General features: G+C 51.6%; 1 protein-coding gene across 1 annotated transcript in view; it reads right to left on the reverse strand.

Moving 5' to 3' along the window:
* The window catches only part of LOC135457467 (nectin-1-like), a 61,067-nt gene that overhangs the window by 3,323 nt on the left and 35,029 nt on the right, over positions 1-22,715 (reverse strand). Inside the window, exons 2-5 of the mRNA XM_064732068.1 lie at positions 10,065-10,415; positions 8,623-8,925; positions 7,977-8,094; positions 6,093-6,244 (exon numbers count right to left, since the gene is read on the reverse strand). Coding sequence (XP_064588138.1) covers positions 6,093-6,244; positions 7,977-8,094; positions 8,623-8,925; positions 10,065-10,415 — 924 coding nt within the window. The remainder of the gene's footprint in view (positions 1-6,092; positions 6,245-7,976; positions 8,095-8,622; positions 8,926-10,064; positions 10,416-22,715) is intronic.

The raw sequence follows: 22,715 nt of genomic DNA on the forward strand, positions 1-22,715 counted from the left end.
CCCCTCGTTTCAAACAGAGCAACACCAAGGGGACAGGGGGAAGTGTGGGAAAAGGAATCCCCTTTTTTTGTGTCCAAGGGTGGTGGGGGGGAGCATGAAATTTCTGGAACCCTGAGCGTGCTCGGGGGCCCCATGTGAAAAATCCATTAGGAAGAGTCTGGAGAGAATTAAAGCCCCTGTGAAAAGCAGCCTGGAGAAACAGGAGACAGCGGAGCCGAGGGAGGGGGAACAAGCCAGGCTTTAATGCCAGCATGAAAAGCCTCCCCCCCCTGCTACCCCCCAGCCCTTATAAAAAGAGGGAGTGCTGTATGAATAGGAATTAAAGCAGCAACACTATCTGCCCGTGCCCAGCTCTGCCAGCTGTTGCATTCAGCCCAGCTTCCTGTCCCTGTGCCAGCAGCCAGACCTCGGGGACAGCAGCTGGGAGAGCAGGCAGAGAGACAGGAGCTCACCCCGGGCTCAGCCTGGCACCTGGCCCAGCCCACAGGTTCCCTTTGATCCCTCTGCAAGGCTCCAGGCATCTCCTGCCCTCTTCCTGCAGCAGCCCAGGGCTCAACAGTGAGGCCACAAACTTCCCCATCACAAGAATGGCTTCAAAAGTAGAGGTTTGAAAGAATCTCATCTTTCTCTTAAAGCTGTTTTTCAATAAAAATGAGGCGCATGCAAATCATCACACCTGTCCATCAATCCTTTATCTGCTGCTTTTTTCAACCTGCTGGCCAATTTTAGTGCTGTGTGACAGAAGGAGCTGAAATTCTCCCTATCAGAAAGCTCCTGGAGACGGCTGGAGTGGGATCCTTGCTAGAGGTGGGAGCCAACCCTCATTAGACATCAGAGAACCCAGAGGGACAGGAGGCTGCTCCCAGGAGCAGGAAGGGCCCAGATCAGAAAAAGGGTATTTTTAGACACCCAGTAATTCTTCTGTGATATGCAGATCCACTGGAAATCAGCTTTCAAAAGCTCTTCTGCTCATCTGCTGGGATATTTTAAAAGACTGCTTCCTGTGGCCATGTTTTTCCTTTAAGCCCCATTACCCTCCTTTTCCCCTCAATCCTAAGGAGCAAGGGAAAAGCCAGCACCAGCCCAAATTCTCCCTGTAGTCACAGGCACTGAAGAAAATGTCATTTTCACTGAAGAAAATGTCCAAGAAAATGGACATTTGTCCATTCCATGAGGAATTATCTGCTGGACATGTGTCAGCCCAAGCTCTTCCAGAGGAAGACTCTGGGTTTCCTTTTGCTTTGGAAAACCAAACAAACGTGAACAGCAGCTCCAGGGAGGAACAGGACCTGAATTCCAACGTATTCACGGGGCTCCCCAGTTCCCAGATGGCCTCAGCAAACACAGAAATGACCCTGCAGGGTTTGCTCAGGAGCCAGATTGCTGATGGCAAACTTTCCCTGCCGGAACAGCCCACGCCAAATTATCCCAGGACTTTGCTCGTGTGTTAAGTTATGTACACGAGGCAAGATAATGAGAAAACTCGGGACAAAGCTGCAATTTGAGAAGCCCAGAGCACTGCTGACCTTCTCCCTCCCCCCCTGCACCTCTGCCATGTCCATCTCCAGCTTTCCAAGCTTTCCCCTCCCTCCCAGGGGTTCCTGCAGGGCGGGAGGGGATGGAACAACCACTGGCAGCTAATCCAGCAGTTCAGCAGCTGCCCCCGGCCTTTCAGAGTGTGACAGCTCTCGGGCCAGATGCCAAACGTGTCTTAGGCTTTAATCTCTCTCTCAGGTCACCTATCCCCTGTCAGTCAGGCCCTGCTCCCGTGGGGACAGCTGGCACAGATGCCACCAGACAGGATGCACAGCCACTCTGCAGGATTAGCATCAGCCAGACCCCCCCTCCCTGGGGCTTGCTCCCCCCGGCCCCACATCCTCCCACCTAAATCTGCCTGCCTTTGGGAGCACCTGCTGCAGGAATTGGCATTGAGGATTCCCAGAAAGGGCTTTTCCCAGCCAGGGCGGTGTGGCAGCAGCTCCAGAGAGCCCCAGGGCTGTTTGCAGTGACCTTGCTGGGACGAGAGCGCTGCTGGTGTGTAAATAACTCCCTGCTGGGAGCCAAGCAGGGGGGGTCAGCAACCCCTGCCAGCTTTTCCTCCCCCCCAGCCTGTAGCACATCCAAGGCCAGACTGCAGAGCTGCTGGCACAGGCTCTCCCTGCTGCCCCAGCTCTGTGAGTCTCCTCCTAAAGTCTATTGGCCATTTTTTTCCTTTCTCCTTGTGCTTCCTCCGGCTGGAGCCAGTGCACAAATGGGTGAAGGTTTCCTGCATGGGGCCAGGGTGTGTCCATGCTCTGCTGCACCCAGAAAAGCCCATGTTCATGAATTCATGGACATTTCCACATGCAAATGCTTTAGTCCTGCCCTGTGCAGGAATTCCCATTTCCCAAAATTCCCATTTTCATCCTGCCCTGGGCACGCAGCTTTGGGAAAACCATTTCCATGGGCAGGCTGAAAATTGGGAGTCTCAGGTGTGAATATCCATGGCCAGGATGAAAATGGGATCACACAGGTGTGTAAGTCCATGGGCAGGACAAAATTTGGATCACATAGGTGGGAATGTTCACTAGGGCCACACACATATGAATGTCCACAGGCAGGATGAAAATGGGATCACACAGGTGTCAATATCCATGGTGTGAATGTCCATTGGGGTCACACACATTTTAATGTCCATGACCAGGATAAAATCAGGATCACACACATGAATATTCATGACCAAGACACAAATGGGATCATACAGGTGTGAATATCCATGGCCAGGATACAGATTAGCATCACACAGGTGAATATCCATGGCCAGGATGGGATCACACAGGTGAATATCCACAGCCAGGATGCAGATTAGGATCACACAGGTGAATATCCATGGCCAGTTCTCTGTTCAGGACCGCCCCACATGTGCAGTCCATAACCACAGCCTTTTACTCTGTCACCCACTGCCTGTAATAAATAGTTACATGTCACACTACATGGCTTGCCTGCGACTGACAAAGGTCCTGCAAGGCAGGAGAAGCTATTAGGGGAACAGATTGCTGGAATAAAATATTAAATTTTCACTTATCAATCTCTTTAATGCGCCATAACTCTCAGAGAAGCATTCAGCCTTCTCCCTCTGAACAAATTGCCCTCCCCATCAGGGGGCTGGACCAGCCCTGCATTTTCCTCTCTGGGGCCTGGAGGGAAGATTTTGGGTGGCAAAAGGGGGGAGAACAGGGAGACAGAAAGGGGAAAAGCTGCTGCAGGCTTTTCTCTGCATCAGCCTTCTGTGTTGTTTTTTTTTTCCTCCCAAGGCTGGCTGCTCACTAGATTGAACTCCATTTATTGCATGCAGCTCTTGAAAGAGGTTTCGTGGTCCACTGACAATCCCTAAATTGCCTGCAAGACCCAAACAAATGTACCTGTAATAGCTGAGTGAGGAGGGTGAGCCCTCCCCAGCACCGGCCTAATCGCTCCTCAGGGAGAGCTGGATAAACATATTCATATCCCATGAATTATTAAAGGATTTTTTTTTTTTTTATTATGTGGTGCAGGCCTGGCCTGTGGGGTTGGCTGTTAATCCCTCCTCACAGAGCAGCTGTGGGTGTGCCCTTCATTCCCTCTCATTTAACCTCATCCCCACAGCCAGGACCTTTGGGAACCAGCTGAGATTAGAGGCAGGCAGACACCAACACAACCCCAAAAATCCTGCCAGCCCTGTGCTGGTGGAGCCTGAGAACAATGCTCTTTTCCTTTCCTTTGTGAAAACACCAGGAAAAGAGACAATTCCAAATTCCAGAGGGGAAACCCACAGCCCCTTGTGTCTGGAGGAGCCTGTGCAGGTGAGGTGCAGCCACCTTCAGTGCCATTGGGGTGCTGAGACACATCAAAAATGGGCAGGAAACACAAAGAGAGGGCTGTGCCTCGTGCCCTGACACCCCAAATGATATGGGGTGGCTGGACAGGCAGGATGACAGCAAGAAATGCACACAGAGGCTATGGAGGGATGGAAAGTGAGAGCCTGTCACTCTCAAAGTCTCTTTCATTCCCTACTCCACCTCCTTCTCTCTATCTGGGGCTGACCTTGGAGGTTTTTAAGCTCTGCTCACTGTTTCAAACGTGCCCCAAGGTTGTGGACACTGTGTGGGATGGATTTCTGCTGCCAAAGGGAGTCAGCTCAGCTTGAACCAGGCACTGCCCCAGGAACACCAAGGTGACCACTCCCCAGCAGCTGATTTTGGCCATGACCTTGCCCTGGTTTTGGGTGCTCGGGTAGGGCTGGGCACAAAGGGCTTTGTTCTCCCAGTGCCTTTCCCTGGCACAAGAAAGCCCCCAGAGAAATGGCTGTACCAGAACACTTCAGCAGGCAGGGATCCAGGACAGGAGGTGTGAATGAAAGACCTGCTCCAGTGATAACGATCATAAACAAATACCGGGTAATTAGCATCTAATTAGCGCATCCCATCCATTGACCTCCAAGCACTTGGTTAGAGGAAGCTTAGCCTGGTTTGCCCAAGTCAGAGAGGGGAGCTGAGGTGCCAAACACGGAGTTATTGCTAATTTTAGCTGCCCCAGACTCGGCTCTGTGCTTGCTCAGCATTTACCAGCGGAGAAAGCTGGTGCAGGGGCTGGGGTTTCATCACCCTCAGGTCAGACAGCTCCCCAAGGCCTGGGGTGGCAGGAGAGGCTCTGACTGCCTTGGGCTGGACAGAGCAAGAGGTAACAGCCTTGGGAGGCTGTTCTGTGCTCCCCGTGCCTTGGAAGCACCCAGTGCACCTCATTCACCTCACTGCCCATCCTGTCCGGGCTGTTTGCAGCCCAGAGCTCGCTGCAGTGTGGCTGTGCCCCAGCTCACTGCTCCAAGAGGCACTTCCAGCCTTCCTGAGTCACTGCCTGATAACTCAAATGGCTCCTTTTGCCCCAAAGGAATGGGATAATTGTCCCTTTCCTGCTCTCAAAGCACCCACAGCCACTTTTCCCCCTCGGTGATGTCTCACAATGTCACTCTGACTTTCAGAAATCAGGTTACTGCCATATGTTATTTCTTCTCTCGAAGCTATTTCCTGACATGACTTTCTCTCCCTGACGCTACCTCATCTTGCCCACATCTTTCCCTCCCTCCTGTGGCCACAGTGCTTTGCAGGCCCTCAGATCCCTTCTGTCTCCTGAGGCATCACAGCATCACTTGCCACTGCCTGCAGCCTGGGATGCTGCTCCTCCCTGGAGCCCAGAGCTCCTCCAGCACCCACAGGGATCCCTGGCAGGTGAGTGAATTCACAGAGCAGCACTGCAAGGAGCTCAAATGAAGAATCATGAGAATTGCCCAACACCAGGAACACCAAACATCATCGTGGACAAGTGACTCATCCATCTCCTGCCTTTCTGGCAGTCCACATCCTCACCCTGCCCCTCGTTCTGATCAATATCTCCCTGACGTGCCTCTGCTGTTAGCATGTACAACAATCTCTCTGAATCCAAAGCAGAAGATGAGGGGGGAACAAAGTGAATTGGTGTAGGAAAGAAAGAAGACCACGAGAGGAGAGGAGAAAACCCACAGCAAACCAGTGCAACACCAGCACAAAGGCAAGAACTCCACTGCCCCATTTCCCTCAGGAGATTCCCACCCTGAAAGGAGACAGTGGTGACTGAGGAGGTGGAGCTGTGTTACAGACACATTTTGTGAAAAACCTTTTCTTTAGGATTTTTTCTCCTGAGAAGCTGGGAGGCCTCAGGAACACAATGTAAACAATGGTTATCTGCTGCTGTGGAATGCAACAGGTGCATCTGTGATTGGTCTCATGTGGTTGTTTCTAATTAATGACCAATCACAGTCCAGCTGTCCGGACTGTCTGTCCGAGACACAAACTTTTGTTATCATTTCATTCCTTTTCTATTCTTAGCTAGCTTTCTGATGAAATCCTTTCTTCTATTCTTTTAGTATAGTTTTAATATAACAGATATCATAAAATAATAAATCAAGCCCTCTGAAACATGGAGTCAGATCCTCATCTCTTCCCTTGTCCTAAGAACACCACCACAGAACTGCTCACACCTTTGTGTCCCTCCCCAGTTTGTTTTTTCCATGCTGCAGAGCAGCCCAGGTGCTGTCCTACCTGTGACATTGACCTCCACCAGGCCCGAGCGTGTCCCGATGGCGTTGGTGGCCTCGCAGACGTAGGTGCCAGCCACGCTGTAGGACACGGGCCCTTTGAAGTAGATGGTGTTGTTCTGGATTTCCACACTCCCTGGCAGGGTCCCGTTTGGCCTGGGGGGGACAGAGACAATGGTTGACCCCACAGGTGACACACAGAGGTGACAGCAGCATTCTGGGTCTGTGCTTGCCCTTGGGCAGGTGGGGAAGCTGGAGGTGCTGGCTGGAAAATCCCCATTAATGTAGGTAGGAAAATCCCCATTAATGTAGGCATGAAAGGGACACAACCTGAGCCTGTTTTAAACCCGATTTCCTGCCCATTTAACTCTCCTGATCAGCCAGGGTTAATTTCAAGCATAGCAGTGTTGATTTAGAGCCCTGCTCACGTCGCAAAGTGTGAAACTGGAATAATGCAAAACTAAACCCGGAGATACAGAAAATAAATTGACAAAAGCAGATGAAAAATTTAAAAAAAAAAAGCCCCTGTGTGTTAGGAAAAGACACACATGGCCTGGTTATTCTTAATTACTGAAGCAAAGTAAAGTAATTACTCCTCTTAGGCAATTAAAAATTACTCAAGTAATTCCTTCCCCTCCTCCCAACCCAAATGTGCACATATTGTCAGCAATTTATAAGAAACAAAAGGGAATAACGGGGGTATAATTAGGATTGTAAAGAAGTGCCTAAATGCATGTATTCTGCATGTCTACATACACACATATGTACAGAAAACAATTTTTCCAGCTGCATCAAGCCAACAATCCCAAAGCTGGTGGAAAAACACTTTAATCATGGTCCTATAGAGCTCTGAACCGACAAAAACAAGAGCACAGGGTGCTCAAAGGGGTGGTGTGGGATTGTTGCCTCCTCTGACTGCTGCTCATCACCACCAAATGGGAGGAGAGGAAAAGCACTGCTGGGTTTTACACTCCAGGCAAGAAATTGCCTTAAGTGGCATCTCTTCTGCCTTGGGTGCGTTTTTGCCTCTGAGGCTTTCCTGGAAATGTTGTGAGGAACCCAAAGAGCCCCTCAGAGTTTTAAGTCAGACTGGCAGAACCAACAGATGGAGAGAGCTGGGGATGGAGAAGTAGGAAAAAAGGCAAGAAAAACAATCCTCTTCAGACTTTCACTTTGAACAGTTTGATCTGGGAAGTGGAATGAGAGAGAATGTGCTCCTTGCAAAGCCATGTTGAGAGCCTCTCTCCTGATGACAAATGCCAGCTGAAAAGAAGAAAGGATCCATTTGATCTTCCTCTTTTAAAGGTACATGAGTGCTTACAGAGAAGAAAGAGCAGCAGGAGAACCACATCAGGTTGTATCAATTCCCACCTGACTGCCCAGACACCCCTCACTCACTTTTCAAGTCCCTTTAGTGTGCTCAGCCCAAAGCTGGAAACCTGAGGACAAGGAATTGCTGCTGTTTAATGCCAGTCACGTGAGGAGCTGATTCCAGGGGAAGGTTGTTCACACACACACACACAAATTTTGTGTTATTTGTGCCTTTTCAAAGCAGGGAAATCCTGGGTTCTTTCCCAGCTCTGCTGCCGAGGCACTTGGTGGCTCTGGGCACGTGAATCACCTTGTCACATCTCAGCTGCCTCACATCACCAGGGCAGAGTATGATCCCAGGGAGGTGAGAAGGGGGAGTTTTCCCTGGATATTGAGGCTGCACTGAGCTGGCAGCCACCCCCACCACAAGCACAGGCTGTACCTTGGGGTGACACCACTGACACTAATGGGACTGGGCCCTAAGTGACCACAGGGTGAGTGAGGTGTCTGCAGAGACTCCTTGTCCCTGCTGGGAGGTGACATTTGCAGCTGGCAGCGGGGCTCTGGGGACACTTACAGCTTCCACTCGTAGGTGTGAGCTGGGGGGTTGGCATCAGACTTGCAGATCAGCTTCACATCCTTGCGGTTCAGGAACCAGTTGCCATCAAAGCCCTCGATGGTGACTTCTGGCTCATCTGCAAGGGTGGGGGGAAAGGGAGGAGAGCAGGAGGGGAAAAGGAGAGAGGAAAGGGGAGGAAATGAGATGGGAAGAGATGAGGGGCACAGTGGGAAAAGGAGAGAGATTAAAAGGAGATGAAAGGATTGTGGGAAAGGGGAGAAAAAGAAATAGGTAGAGGTGAGGGGGTAGGAGTGGGAGAAGGAAAGATTTCAAGGAGCAAAAGGTGATGCGACAAGGAATGTGGGAAAGGAAATGGGACAAGATGAAATAGGAAGAGATGAGGCAGGAGTGGAGGAAGGAGAGAAACATGAGGAGGGAAAGATGATGGGAATGCAAGAGAGAGAAGGGGAGCGAAAGGGACACAGCAGAAGCAGAGGAAGAAGGCAAGAAAAAGAGAAAACCCACAATTATTCCAAAGGATCCTTTCAGTTCTCACTCTCAAAACCACAACCACAGCCCCTCCAGCAGCCCAACCCAAACCCCTCTTTCCCCAGAGCCCAGCCCCGAGCAGGGGGAGCCCTCCCAGCCGTGCCAGGCCCCTTACACTGCACGTTGAGGGTGATGCTGTCGGTGAACCTCTCCAGCTGGTAGTTGACCACGCACATGAGCTGCTGGCGGTGCGCCTCGCGGCTCGGCACCAGCCGGTACCGGCTGATCACCGTGATGGTGCCGTTGCTGTTCCGGATCTCCTGGAACTCCGCCTCCCCCTTCAGCTTCGTGTCCCAGGTGACGGTGCTGGGGGGTTTCCCGTTGGAGGAGGTGCAGGTGGCCACCAAGATCTTCTCTGTCCTGCCAGACTTGGCGATTAGAGGCCTCTTGGTGCCCTCCATCCAGTTGGTGGGCTTGGCTGTAGGGGAGTGCAGAAAGGAGGAGGAGGAGGAATGTCATAGACATGTTTTATGAAAAATCTTTTCTTTAGGATTTTTCCTCTTGAGAAGCTGAGAAGCTTCAGAAACAAAATGTAAACAATGGTTATCTGCTGCTGTGGCATGCAACAGGTGCATCTGTGATTGGCTCATGTTAGTTGTTTCTAATTAATAGCCAATCACAGTCAGCTAGCTCAGACATTCTGTCCGAGACACAAGCTTTTGTCATCATTCTTTCTTTTTCTATTCTTAGCCAGCCTTCTGATGAAATCTTTCCTTCTATTCTTTTAGTATAGTTTTAATATAATATACATGATAAAATAATAAATCAAGCCTTCTGAAACATGGAGTCAGATCCTCATCTCTTCCCTCATCCTGGCACCCCTGTGAACACGGTCACAGAGGAGGAGGAGAAAAGGGTGCAAAGGGATGGTTAGAAAAGCAATGCTGCTCTGTTTGCTACATCCCCAGAGCCGTCTAACACCACTGAGGCTGTGACAGGGCTTGTGGTGAGTCCAGAGTGTGCAAATTGCCAGCAATAATTCCCATGTAATATTTCCTTTATGCCTATGCACCTTGCACCATCTACCTGCATCATTTATGGGGAAACAATGGTGGAGGTGCCCTAAATGCATGGATGTATGGAAAGCCCTTTCCTCCCAGAGGTTTTCATCCCTGTGTTAGAAAGGAACTGAAACTGGAGAGAAAACAGCTCATGTAGACCTTGGGTGGGGTCTGTTCACTCACAGCCCTGAGCTCCAGGGACAAGCTCTGCTTGGGTTTAGGATCAATCTGTTGTTTCTTCTCTCCTGACAGCCCCAGCTCATTAAAACTCACCACTCCCACAGGGCCCTGGTCACTGTTACTGCACCTACATTAGGAGTGTAGGTGGAGGGAAAAGGGGAACTGAGGCCTGGAAAAAGAAGAGGTGTGACAGCTCAGCTGTCTGAGAACCACCTGCTTTGTTCTCCCTGCTCTTCACCTCTTCCCAGCCAACATTAAAACATTAAAATCCACCCCAGCTACAATTCACACCCCAAATTCACCCCGAGCTCCCAGGATGTGAATCTCAGCTTCCTCCAGCTCTGTTGGACTGGAGGTTCACCCTGCAGAGCCTTACCCAGCACGGTGAGGTTCAGCTGCCCTTCCCGGTTGCCGGTGGGGAAGGTGGCAAACTCACAGATGTAAACGCCCTCATCGTCCAGCTCCAGCCGGGACAGCTGGATGGTGCCATCCTTGAAGGAAGGGTTGCGGAAAGTCACCCTCTCCTTGTAGGGGGACAGGATGGACACGCCCATGGCGGGGTTGTAGATGGCCACATTCTGCTTGGTGCCGTTGGTGGCCTTCTGCCACGTCACCTGCGTGATCTTCACGATGGGCAGCGGGTTGGTGAAGCTGCAGTGCAGCACCACGTCCGTGCCGATGAACCCCGAGACGGAGTCATTGACCAAGACGCTCTGAGCTTGCAGCCCTGCAATGAAATGGCAACTTGTGAGCGTTTGGGGGCTTCCCAGAAGCACTGTGGTTATTAGCATCAGGGTCAGGAACTCCTCTGTTTACTCCACTTGTTTCACAGAATTCACAGAATCACCAGGTTGGATGAGACCTTCAAGATCATAGAGTCCAACCCAGCCCCAACACTCCAACTCAACCCTGGAACCCAGTGCCACATCCAGGCTTTGTTAAACACACCCAGGGATGGTGACTCCAGCACCTCCCTGGGCAGAACATTCCAGAACTTTATCATTCTTTCTGTAAAAAACTTTTTCCTGATATCCAAACTAAATTTCCCTTGGCACGGCTTGAGGCTGTGTCCTCTGGCTCTGCCTGGAGAAAGAGCCCAACCCCAGCTGAGCACAGCCACCTTTCAGGAGATGTAGAGAGTGATAAGGTCACTCCTGAGTCTCGTTTTCTCCAGGCTAAACAACTCCAGCTCCCTCAGTAGTTCCTCACAGGGCTTGTGTTTCTTATTGACATGGCTGATACAAGAGCAATTTGTGGCTACAGGCACCTTCTGCATCCACCTGCAGCCTCATTCTTGGTCATAAACACCTTCCTCTCACTATGACCAGCCCAGCTCATCATCATCACCCAAAGGCACAGGGCTGGATCGATAACACCTTCCTCCCACTGTGACCAGCCCAGCTCATCATCATCACCCAAAGGCACAAGGCTGGATCAATAACACCTTCCTCCCTTTTGTCTTCAGCTCGGGGTGACACTGAGTCAGTTGTGGTAAATATGCAGGGCATGTGTGTCTGCAGGCATGTGAAAGCCCTGATGTTTATCAGCACAGCACATCCCAACATATGCTAACACACACTCAGACATCCATTTAATCCCATTGGAGCTGCAGCAGTAATTAAAGGAGCTGCAAAGACTCAGCCCTCATTTCAGGGCAGCAATAATTCCCATATGAGAACAATGTTAAGGCACTGCCTCTGCACCTTGCATGATCTCCCTGTATCATCCAGATCATTTCTGTGGCCTTTTTATAACCCCAGAAGTGGCTGAATTTAGGAACCTTCCACCCTGTTCTGTGGAAGGTGCTGGTGAGAAGTGGGAGCTGCAGTCCATGACAGCTCTTCTGTCTCATTTGATTCCTCCCCTGCCAGATGGAGAAAAGCATCTCCCACCAGACTGACCCTGAAATTCATCTTTGTTGCCACTGTGTCTTTTCCTAATCTGTGTATTTAGAGATAATGCTCTGGTAATTATACAGCCAGTATTTGTATGATAAATACAAGAGGGAGGCAAGGTGGGAAGAACGAGAAAAGCGGGTTTTGCTCCCAGCTTCTGGGAGAATCTGCAATTGGATGGATTCTGGGAGCTGGGCAGGAAAGGAAAGAAAGGGATAATAAAAAAAAAAAGAAAGATAGAGAACTCTTTCATGTTCTGCACAGAGAGTGAGGAACATGAAAGAGTAATGGAACAGAGAGAGGGGCTGGGGAAAGAAAAATGCAGAGCAAGAGAAACAAGACAGCACCTCCTAACAGAAATGTCACCCTGCTCTGTTCTTCCAGGGATGAATGGCTCCCTGTCCAAGGCTAAAATAAACTCCTCAGTGTTGGTCCCCGTGGCAGATGTGCCCTGGGACCTCTCCAAGAGTCTCCTTCCTGCAGTTTCACAGACACACACACACGAGTGCAGGCAGACAAAACTCTTCTCCACCCACACTCCACGTTGCCCCCTCACTCCCTGCCTGCTGTTCCCAGCCTTACCCTAATCCCCAGTTCTCATCCACGCCTCGTCTCTCTCCCTTCTCCTTCCTGTGACCCTGAGGACAAGCCCCAACAACCCAGCCTGGCCACGAGACGCCACCACTGACCACAGCCATCAGCAGTTCCGACCGAAACTCGGCCTCCAGAGCTTTGTGTGGACTTGCCCCCTGCTCCCCGAGCCAAGCCCCACACCCCAGCACTGCAGCTGGGTGCTCAGGAATGTTCTCCAGAGCTTCTTGCAGCCACAGCAAAGCGCTGGTGCCCTCAAGTGCCTGCGCACACAAAGCCACCGTGTCCTCTGGGGCTGGCAGGGTGCACCCTTCCCTTCCCCTCCCAGCACAGCCAGGGCCAGCTTCCCCACAGTTTTGCTTCCACCAAGCAGAAGGTAGGATGTCCCCACTCTGAGGAATCCTTCTCCAGAGGGGAAATATGGTCCCCACTCATCTGGACCATGTTTCCCCTCTGGAGAAGGATGTCTCAGCAGCAGGACGCAGTGCAGGACATTTCTACCACCAGCACCCACAACATCCTCCCTGATGAAACAAGGGCACAGGCTGGGTTTAGACAAGGCCACGCTGGGATCTGAGGGAAGAACGGGTGCACAGGGGAGGGGGAGATGTCTCCACCATGCTGTGCAGCATATGCTGCTCCTTCCACCCCGGAGGTGAGCATTGCCCACACCCGCCAAGGTGAGGAACAGCTTTGCCAAGCAGTCTGGCTCGGAAGGCTCCAGAGCCTCCCAGAGCGTGTGGGAGCTTGCTGGGGAGCACTTCAATCACGTAGCCAGGGCCTTGGGAACGGCCCGGCCCGGGTGGGTGTGCTCAGCACTCCCTCAGCTCCCAGGGCCGGGGGAGCGCAGAGTCATCAGCGCCTCTTCCACCGAGGCCTGGTGCCCCCAGCAGGGCCTGCCTGGGGCTGGGGCGCTGCCACAGCTGGCTCTGCTCCCCACAGGAGCTGGCTCTGCTCCCCACAAGCTCCCTGACCCCCCACGGGGCCTGGTGGGGCCCTTTGAACCGGAGTTTCCACACCCCAACAAAGCGGCCCAGCGCAGGAAGTCACGGCTCAGCATCTCCTCTGGTGCCCGGGAGCTGCAGAGGAGCCAAACTGCACACAGGAGAGGGTGGGAGGCCACCAGATTCTCCTCAGGGTCATATCTGCAGGGCTGGCAGTCCCTCGTGGCATGAGCACTGCCAGGGTGAATGTCGCAGACATCTTTTACGGAAAATCCTTTCCTTAGGATTTTTCCTCCTGAGAAGCTGGGAGGCCTCAGGAACAAAATGTAAACATTGATTATCTGCTGCTGTGGAATGCAACAGGTGCATCTGTGATTAGCCCATGTTGGTTATTTCTAATTAATGGCAAATCACAGCCCAGCTGGCTCGGACAGAGAGCCGAGCCACAAACCTTTGTTATCATTCTTTCCTATTCTATTCTTAGCTAGCCTTCTGATGAAACCTTTTCTTCTATTCTTTTAGTATAGTTTTAATGTAATATATATAATAAAATAATAAATCAAGCCTTCTGAAACATGGAGTCAGATCCTCATCTCTTCCCTCATTCCAAGAACCCCTGTGAACACCACCACAGCTGAAGGCCTCCACTGATGTGCCTCTCGAATGGAGATAAAGTCATTCAACCCACAGGGAATGTGATGGATGGCACAGGGGAGGTCAGTCCGGTCCCTCACTCCATCCATCATTACTGTGCCCTTCCTTTTCGCTGTGATTTCCCTGCAAATTAATGAACTGACCCTTTTAAAAATCAAGTTATTTATCTTGACCTTGAGCAGCAGCAACAATTCCCAGTTCTACCCTCCCCCTGCCATGGGACCCATGCATCAAAATAAGCTGGGTTTGTACATAAACTGGAGAAAAAGTGGATTTTGGAGATGATAAACCTGATCCTGAGCTCACAATGGTCCTGCAGAAGCCTTCAGTGCCCAGGTGTGAAGAGCCAGATTTCTGGCCAGGGAAAAAGCTGGTGCCAGTTGAGTGAGGACAGCTTGCCAACAGCCAAATGCTGCCAAAGCTGGGATTCAGGCCCTTACACGCAGCAGCCTTGACAAAAACACATTCCAAACTTTCTCAGGGCTCCAGGGGAAAAGGGAAAACAAAAAAATAACACCCGGCAGAACAAAATAACAAAACAAAACAAACAAAAAAACACCCTGAAAAACCCCAAACACAGCGCGGAAATCGCGCTTCCTTTCCAGGTGACTGAACAACTCTTTTGCAAGACAGGAAAAACTCTCTCTGTTCCACTCACCCAAGCCTTAAATCAGGAAAACAACGCACCCATTCTGCTCCAGGAGCACCCACACCTCAATGCAGCAATGAGGAAGGGGAACAGATGGGGGAGAAGGGTTTGGGAGGTTGCTGGATCAGCTTCCCATCCTAAATCAGAAGCCAGAGGGCAAACCGGGCTGCTGCCACGCTCTGGAGAGTGCTCGTTTGAGTACTTGTTTGCAAGGTGACTGAGCTGGGCTGGCGGGCCTTCCCTCACCCCGTTACACACTCAATAATTCATCAGGGCAAATGCATAGATAATTGATGGCAATGAGCACGCACGGCCGGCAGAGGAGGAGAAAATAAAATCACTAATCAGCCTCTGGAGAGGTTTGAACATATTCAGCTGGATGTGTGTGTGTGTGAAGTGCTGGGATTGGCTGCGTTTCTCCTTTTGCTGAACGATCTGTGCGCTTGGTAGGGCAGGGAGAAAGCTGGGGATGAATCCTGCCATTTTCACAGCCCAGATCTCCCAGTGCCCACCAATCCATGCTGACACCTCCCAGGGGCAGCCAGCACCCGAGCAAGGATTAGCTGGATGGGTTGCAGCTTGCCCACTTGCATTTTATTCATTAGTTTTGTGGTGTTATTTTTTTGTCGCGGACCAAAAAGGGCCCAGCCGTGTGCCAAAGACATGTTGGTGCCAAGACCTCATTAGTGCAGACCTCGGAGATCCTACTCCTCCACCTTGGCCTCTGAAGTGGTTTGTGTTGATGCCTTTCCCCACGATCCCAAGCCCAGATATTCACCGAGGCCTCGGGGGCTCCGTGCACAGCTCGGGGTGCCCTGAGGCACACGGGCTGGGAAGGGAGGGCTGCACTCCCTGTCAGGGACACAGCAGAAGTGGCAGGTGGTGGCTCTTGGAGCTGGAAACCCTCTCTCTAAAAGCCCAGGAGGTGCTGTCCCACACTTGCAAATCAGGTTCTTGCTCCCCCATACAGAAAGCTCTGGAAATGATCTCCAGGCTCTGGGTGAGCTCTGTCACAACCTCACTCAATGCCTCTTTGTTAAGAGCCATGTGAACTGCACTCTGCTTTGCACAACCTTGCCTCTGCTGAGCCTCTCACCGATTTCTCTCCCTCCTGTTCCCTGATACTCATCTCCCCCCCAGGGCACTGAAACAGCCCTTGGCAGGGTGTGATGAGCCACCCTTTGGTGTGGCAATATCATGACTGATGCAGATGTCACAAAGCTCCTGATTCTTAGTCACAGCAGCTGGGATCTTACAGAAGGGCAAATCAATGCATCACACTTCAACCTGCACAAAGTCCCACAAAAGGACCTGATTTTGGGACAGCACCGTGGTCATGGCAGTGATGTCCCACCCGTGGTCCTGTATCTCTCACAGACAGTGCAAATTTTTCACGAAGGAAAAGTGGGATGGAACAGGAGCCTAAAACTTTCCCCTCCATGACACTTTCTCTCCTGGTGTTTCTGAACTCATCTTTCTGGAGGAAAACAAAGTCTGAAATGCAACTTGTGTGGGACAGAGCCTCCAGCAGCCCAGAAGAACATCCCAGGTGTGCCAGGCAGGGTGGGAAACACGGGAAAAAAGATCCCAAATCCCAGCAGGGGAATTTCAGGTGGCAAGAAGCAAAGGTGTGATGTGGCACTTGGCCAGGAGGTTGGGGTTAGTAGCTCTGCTCTTGCCAGGGAGCCTTTGCATTGATTGCCAGGCATTTAAATCAGGATTCTGCTGCTCTTCCAGGAGCACAGGGCCTCCTGTTGCAATGAAGGAGTGGGCTCCAGTGAGTCAGTGGGCTCCAGTGAGTCATCCCAGGCCCTTCCTGTGGCAGCAGACTTTCACTGGAGGTCTCTCTGCATTCCACTGATTCACCCCTGCAGAGCCTGAGCACCACAGGGACTGTAAAACTTGAGTTTCCAACACAAGGGGAGGGGGAGCCTTAGAAGGAAGATGAGAGAGATGTGGCAAGATTATAGCTCCAGGTGACATGGCTGCACATGAAAGGCCTGAGATAACACTGGGATGGGGTGGGGGCACCCCAAGAGAGAAACTGCACGCCCAGGCATCCCTTCCCCCTTCCCAGTGGGAGCTGGGAGAGATTTATGGGAGCTGTCGGGAAATGGCAGCGCTGTACAATGGCCTGCCTGGCCCTCAGCCAAATAAATCCCTCTCAAACCAGAAAGGACTGGGCTGGCCTTTGGCTTGCAAATGAGAAACATGGGGTCCTCTCATCGAGGTCACTGGTTCAGACCCAGATCCAGCCCAGGGCAGAGATGATTTTATCCCAGGAGCAGTCAATGGCTTGTATCGAGCGAGGTCTCCAGCCAGGCCATCACTGGCTGCCTTTGGGATAAAGCCTTCCTCTTCCTGGGCAGGATTTCCTCTCTGGATAAATGGAGCACAAAGCAGCCTCAGGAGCCCCTGGAATGAAAGCTCTTCCCCAAAGGGCCTCATCCATCCATGCTCCACTTATAATCTGGTCACTGAGCCACTGCTGGGATTCACACACAGGCCCCAAGCAAGAGCAAGGCCATGCTTGTCCCAGTGCCCCTCATAGAAAGAGGAAAGAAAAGCAGAGACCAGGGTGGGATGGGCCACAGATTGAAGACATGGGGATGACCACCAGACCAAACTAGACCATGAGTTTTTCAACTTTGCAAACATCCCCAGCACAAAGCAGCCTCAGGAGCCCCTTGAATGAAAGCTCTTCCTCAAAGGGCCTCATCCGTCGATGCTCCACTTATTCCCTGTTACACTTTGGGAAATCTGGTCACTGAGCCACTGCTGGGATTCACACACAGGCCCCATGCAAGAGCAAGGCCATGCTTGTCCCAGTGCTCCTCGTAGAAAGAGATGGAAGAAAAGCAGAGGCCAGGGTGGGATGGGCCACAGATGGAAGAGGCAGGGATGACCACCAGGCTAGACCATGAGTTTTTCAACTTTACAAACATCGCCAGCTTCATCCAGACAGGAAAAGGGCTCCAAAGCAGGGGATTGGGGTGGGAACAGCAGCCTGCCTCTGCTCCCAGCTCTCCCTCCCTGCCGTTCCTTCCCTGCCTTTCTCACAGCTGCTTTGCTTCACCCCCCAAGTCACGGGGAGGGGAACATGCCCCATGGCAAAAGCAGGGAGGCTGGCAGAGCAGGGCTCCTGCAGAAAGAGCTGACACAGCACTGGGAAAGGCCTTCCTGCAATAAAGCTCCCAAAGCCCGTGCTCAGCAACAAAGCACAAAGGCTCCGTCCGCGCCGCGCAGCGCCCGGCCCGCCCCAGCGCGCCCGGCTCGTCCAGCTGCCAGCTCCCACACACCTGAGCACACACACACAGCCTGCTGTGCCCCACTGCTGCCCACTTGGCTCGTTTCCCCTCTCCTGTGGGCTGGATGCGGCTCCAGCTCCTTCCTCAGCTCTTTTCCTGCTCTGTGCCCTTGCTCACACCTGTCCAGCGCATGGTTTCACAACTCCAATCCCTTTGTCCTGCAATTCCTTCCCCACTGCCTGTGTCCAGGATTGCCTCACCAGCTGGTCAATGCTTGTACATTTCTTTGATTTGCCCTCCTTCCTCCTCCTTCCCCTCTCCTTGTGGGCTGGATGTGGCTCCAGCTCCTTCCTCAGTTCTTTTCCTGCTCTGTGCTCTTTCTCACACCTGTCCAGGCACAGTTTCACAACTCCAATCCCTTTGTCCTGCAATTTCCACACCATATCTCCTTCCTTCCCCACTGCCCGTGTCCAGGATTGCCTCACCAGCTGGTCAATGCTTGTGCCTTCCTTTGATTTGCCCTCTTTCCATTGTAGCATTAAAAATCTTCCCACCCCTCTTGTATCTGCACAACCACACCCCAGCCCACTCACTCGCCCCTCCTCATCCACTATTCCACCAGTGGACATGACCAGGATGAAATTCTGCACAAGGAAAAGCAGACAGCTGGCCAGGCAAAGACAAAGAACCAAAAATCCAGGACTATTCTCTCTGGAATCATCTCACTGCCTGCCAGCAAGGAAAAAACCAAGGTCTTTTTGCTTACCAATTCTAACCTGTAAGCAAAAGAACGAGGACCACAAGCAGAGCCAATGCTTATTTGGTGGTTGGGTGGGGAAGAAAAGCTGGAAAATCAAGTGTGGAGGAAGGGAAAGAAGCTGGAGCTTTGAGAAGAGGGAAACTAATTAAGCTGAGACTGTCCTGAGACCTTATCTTGATGGGCTGAGTCTCCAAATGCACACGAGTGTTTTCTCTGCTCTGCCTCTTTCTTGGACTTCCTTGTTGCCTTGGATATTGCTCAAGGAGCTCTGGTCCAGTGCTAAATCTCCTCGAGCTCTCCAGGTGCTAAGGAGGAGAGATTTAATGAGGAGCTGTGAAGAGGGGATCAAGATAGTAACCCATGGAGAGCCTCATTTCCGAAAGGAGGGAACTTGAGACTGAAGAGATTCAATAAAAACAAAAATAAACTCGATGGCACAGAAAAAGGAGAGAACATCAGATCCTTCCTCCCCTTGCTGGTCTGTGGAGCTGGAGCAGGAAACGGGGGAGCTCTCAGGGCTGGAGCAGGGAGTGACTCACTCGCCTCCACAATGGGAACGGGACAAAGCCGAAACTCTGCTGACTCAGGCGTGACTTCAGCGCCAGGGTTAATAACTGGCAGCCTCCCCTGGCTGCCCCAGCAGCCAATTCCCTCTGTCCCCACTCAAACCAAGCCTCTTTCATCAGCAGAGATGCCCGGTCACAGGAAATTATCAAAGATCCAAACGCTGGCCTTGCGTCCAAAACCCGGCGAAAAACGCACCCCTGCCAAAGCCCGCTGGTGCTCGCCAGCCCTGTAATTTTCATGGAGAAGATCAAAACTCTTGACTTTCCTATAGCTGAAATGTGTGTTTAACAGTCACAGCTTTCTGCCTGTGGTTTTGCTTTCCTCCCATTATCTCTCAGGATATAACATATTGCTGATATCTCACTATCTCCCGAAGTTAAAAAGAAATGTTTCCTCCTCTTGCAAGCAGGAATGCCACGCTCTGTTCTTCTGTAATTTGTTTCGAAAGACAGAAACAAGCAAGTTTTTTTGTAACCAGGAGAATGTGATATATGCTCTGGTGGCTGACAAGTCGGGGAAAGCTTTGCAAACAAGACAAATGCAAACATGGCACCAACAGATGCAATGGACAGACACCCTTCGCTGGCTCCCTGCCTGAGATTTCTCTTTTAATGTGTTTTTATCTTGCCCTAGAGATATCTCTGCAGGGAAGTGGGAAAGGCTCAGACCTCCCAACTTTCTCTGGGTTGTTTAAAGATTCCAGCCCGTGAACAACAGCCCAGAAAGAACAGGGAGTGCAAATAACCCCAAATTCAGTGCTCTGCTTGATTTCCAGCCTGCTGCTGCTCAGCTTCCTTATCATCAAGCCCCTGTGTAAGAAATTCCTACAAATTTCATTTCTTGCTGGGTTTATGGTCTCCACAAAGCAGAGGCAGACACAGCTCCAGCCCTACCTGGGCCCCATCTGCAGGAATCACTCTGCATATTTATGGAAAAAAGCTTTGCATCTTCAAAAGGCTTTTCAAACAGCAACTAATTAATCCTCCAACACCCTGAGAGGCAGGAAAGCCTTATTACCCCTGCTTTCAGGGGTGGGGAAATCAGAGGTGCTGAATGACAAAGAGATGTGCCCAAGGCCACCCAGGCAAGCAGCGGCAACCTCAGGTTGGAGGTGGGGATGTGCAGAGGATGGTGGCAATTCCCACCTGAGGAAGCAGGGATGGAGGCATTTGTGGGGAGCCCCACAGCCCCACCCACCCCTCATGCAAATGGCAGAGTCACCCTCATTTCCATGGCTGAGGAAACCGGGGGAGATGAAGTGGAAAATCCATTTAACAGGCAGAGCGTGGAAACCTAAACATTGGCCAGGTAAGAGCTCCACTAAAGGTTCCCAAATTATGGCTCAAGATTTTATCAACCAAGAGCAAACTGCTTGCAACCAAATCTCAGAGATTTTGTGCTAAGGACACGCCAGAAATCAGGAGAGACTAGGGGTGAGTGTGCCATTCACCCTCTGAGCAAAGCCAGTGCCACATTTCTGAAATATCCCACAAGCTGAAAAACAGTGGGTTAGATTAGATTTTAGGAAGAAATTCTCTACTGTGAGGGACTGGCACAGGTTTCCCAGAGAAGCTGTGGCTGCCCCATCCCTGGAAGTGCCCAGGGATGGAGCTTTGAACACCCTGGGATGGTGAGAAGTGTCCCTGCCCATGGCAGGGGGTGAAATGGGATCAACTTTGAGGTCCTTTAAACCCAAACCATTCTGTGACCCCGGTGCTGGGTGGAGATGCAGCTCTGCCATCCATTAATGTCCCAACCTCCATCCAGGCTGTCTGAGGAATGATTGCTGGGCTTAGAGGGGCCTGCAAGGGCCAGGACTGTAAACAAGGGACAAGACCACCCATTAAAGGAGGGCTGAGCATGGGGAGGGGGAGGAAAGCAGGGAGGAAAGCAGGGAGGGAGGGTCAGAGACAGCAGGGAGACCTCCCAGCACGGGTCACGCTCCCTGCCCCATCCTCTGCACTGCCTGGGCTTTGCTTTCCTGGGACACCAACCAGGTACAGCCCCTCTGCCCTGCCCAGAAAGGTGAGGGCTGTCAGCAAGGGCTCAGGGAGGCCAGGGAAGAGGGCAAGGCAGGAGGAGCAGGGAATTCTGCAGAAAAGAAAAAGATTATTTGTCCTGCAGAGAGTTCACAAACTCCCATTTCCCTTTGGACACCTCTCATTGCTCCTTCTGCTGAGTTAACTGGGGACTTAAGACTCAAAAAGTTTTATCTCAGTGATTGCAACACAACGAGGGACACACGGGTGAACTTCCAGGAAGGGAAATTAAAGATTTCTCCATGGCTGATTATCCCATTCTCCAGCAAGGTGGCTTTGTGCTTCCAGGTAGCCCCAGGGAGGAGCCACAACACCCAGGGGGATTTGATGACAAATGTCCCTGAGGGGGTGGAGTGACACCAGTGCTGAGTGCCTCAGTGCCCAGGGACAAAGGTGTCCCTTCAAACACAACCTCCAGCACTTCTGGGGGCCTCTTTCAGGGTGTTTCACTTTAATTCCGAGCAGGAAGGTTGGGATCCCCACAGCTCTCAATCCCTGTGGCAGGCTGGAATCACAGACTTGCCCTAAAACTGTTCCCCAAGTCCTGATCCACGAGAGACAAGGCAGGACCAAAAGCAATCAGCTCCTCATGGAGATCCATGCAGGGGGATCTGATCCATGCACAGGGAGAGGGATGGAGAAGCCAAGAACCAACTCCCCATCCCAGCCTGGTGCTGGAGAAACCAGACCTGAATTCTCAGGGTTAAACAGCTCAGTTGGCCTTAACTGACAGATTTTCTTGCCTTTCATGGTGATTTCATTGCCTTTTGTTCAACTACATCAGTACCAAGCTCCCTGTTTTCCTCCCAGGGAGCAACAAGCCACGTGCAGAGGGATGTGGAAGCCAGATGGATTTTCCTGTGCCACTGGGGAGAGCTCCAGGGAGTCATCCTGCTCTTCCAGAGACCAGGAGGTCAACTGCTCTCAGGGGACTCCTGTGTGCTTTGTCTCAGCTCAGACTGGAGGCTGCCACAAAAATGGAAAGCATGCTATGAAAAAATAACCAGAGCTGGTGGAACATTTTCCAGCACAGCATATTTTTCTGATGGAAAGTGTCACTTAGTCCAAGCCAAAACCATCTAATGGAACGTGCTGATTTTGGCAAAATTCTATTTTTGAAAAAATAAATAAATAAAGCCTTCTTGATAACTTTGAAATGGTTTTTCCTTGTGGACTCTCATTTCTTTGAAATGGCATTATGGTAAAACACTGAGCAGGAGTGCAGCCAGGATGGGATGCTTTGCTTGCCATGGAATGGGGACATTTTGGATGAAGCCAGGCCAAAGTTTTCTTTGGAAATTTCCCTTCTGGGGAAGTTTTCAAATGACAGCCACAAAGCAGAAGGAGCCCTCCCTCTGAAACTGCCAGCATCCCCCCTCTGCCAGCCCATCCTGCCTTAGTCATCCCCAGAGCTGACCTTTCCAGCAGCTCTCACCCCCAAACTCAAATCACCTCCCTGTGCCTCTCCCCACCTTCCCTCCCCACAGCCCCTGATCCATCTGGGTTCATCCTCTCCTGCCCCTCATCCCACCCTGTCCCTGGAGTTTTCTGGGGGTTTGGGCCAGCCCTGCGAGCTGTGTGGGACCCCCAGCCCCTCTGGAGCCCCTCTCCCTCTGGGTTCTGTCTGCTCCTCCTTCCTGACAGACGGATTTGCTCCCACCCTGCACCTGCCTGCTGTGC

Source organism: Zonotrichia leucophrys, chromosome 24 (genome assembly GCF_028769735.1).
Source record: "Zonotrichia leucophrys gambelii isolate GWCS_2022_RI chromosome 24, RI_Zleu_2.0, whole genome shotgun sequence".
In the NCBI taxonomy this organism is placed as follows: domain Eukaryota; kingdom Metazoa; phylum Chordata; class Aves; order Passeriformes; family Passerellidae; genus Zonotrichia; species Zonotrichia leucophrys.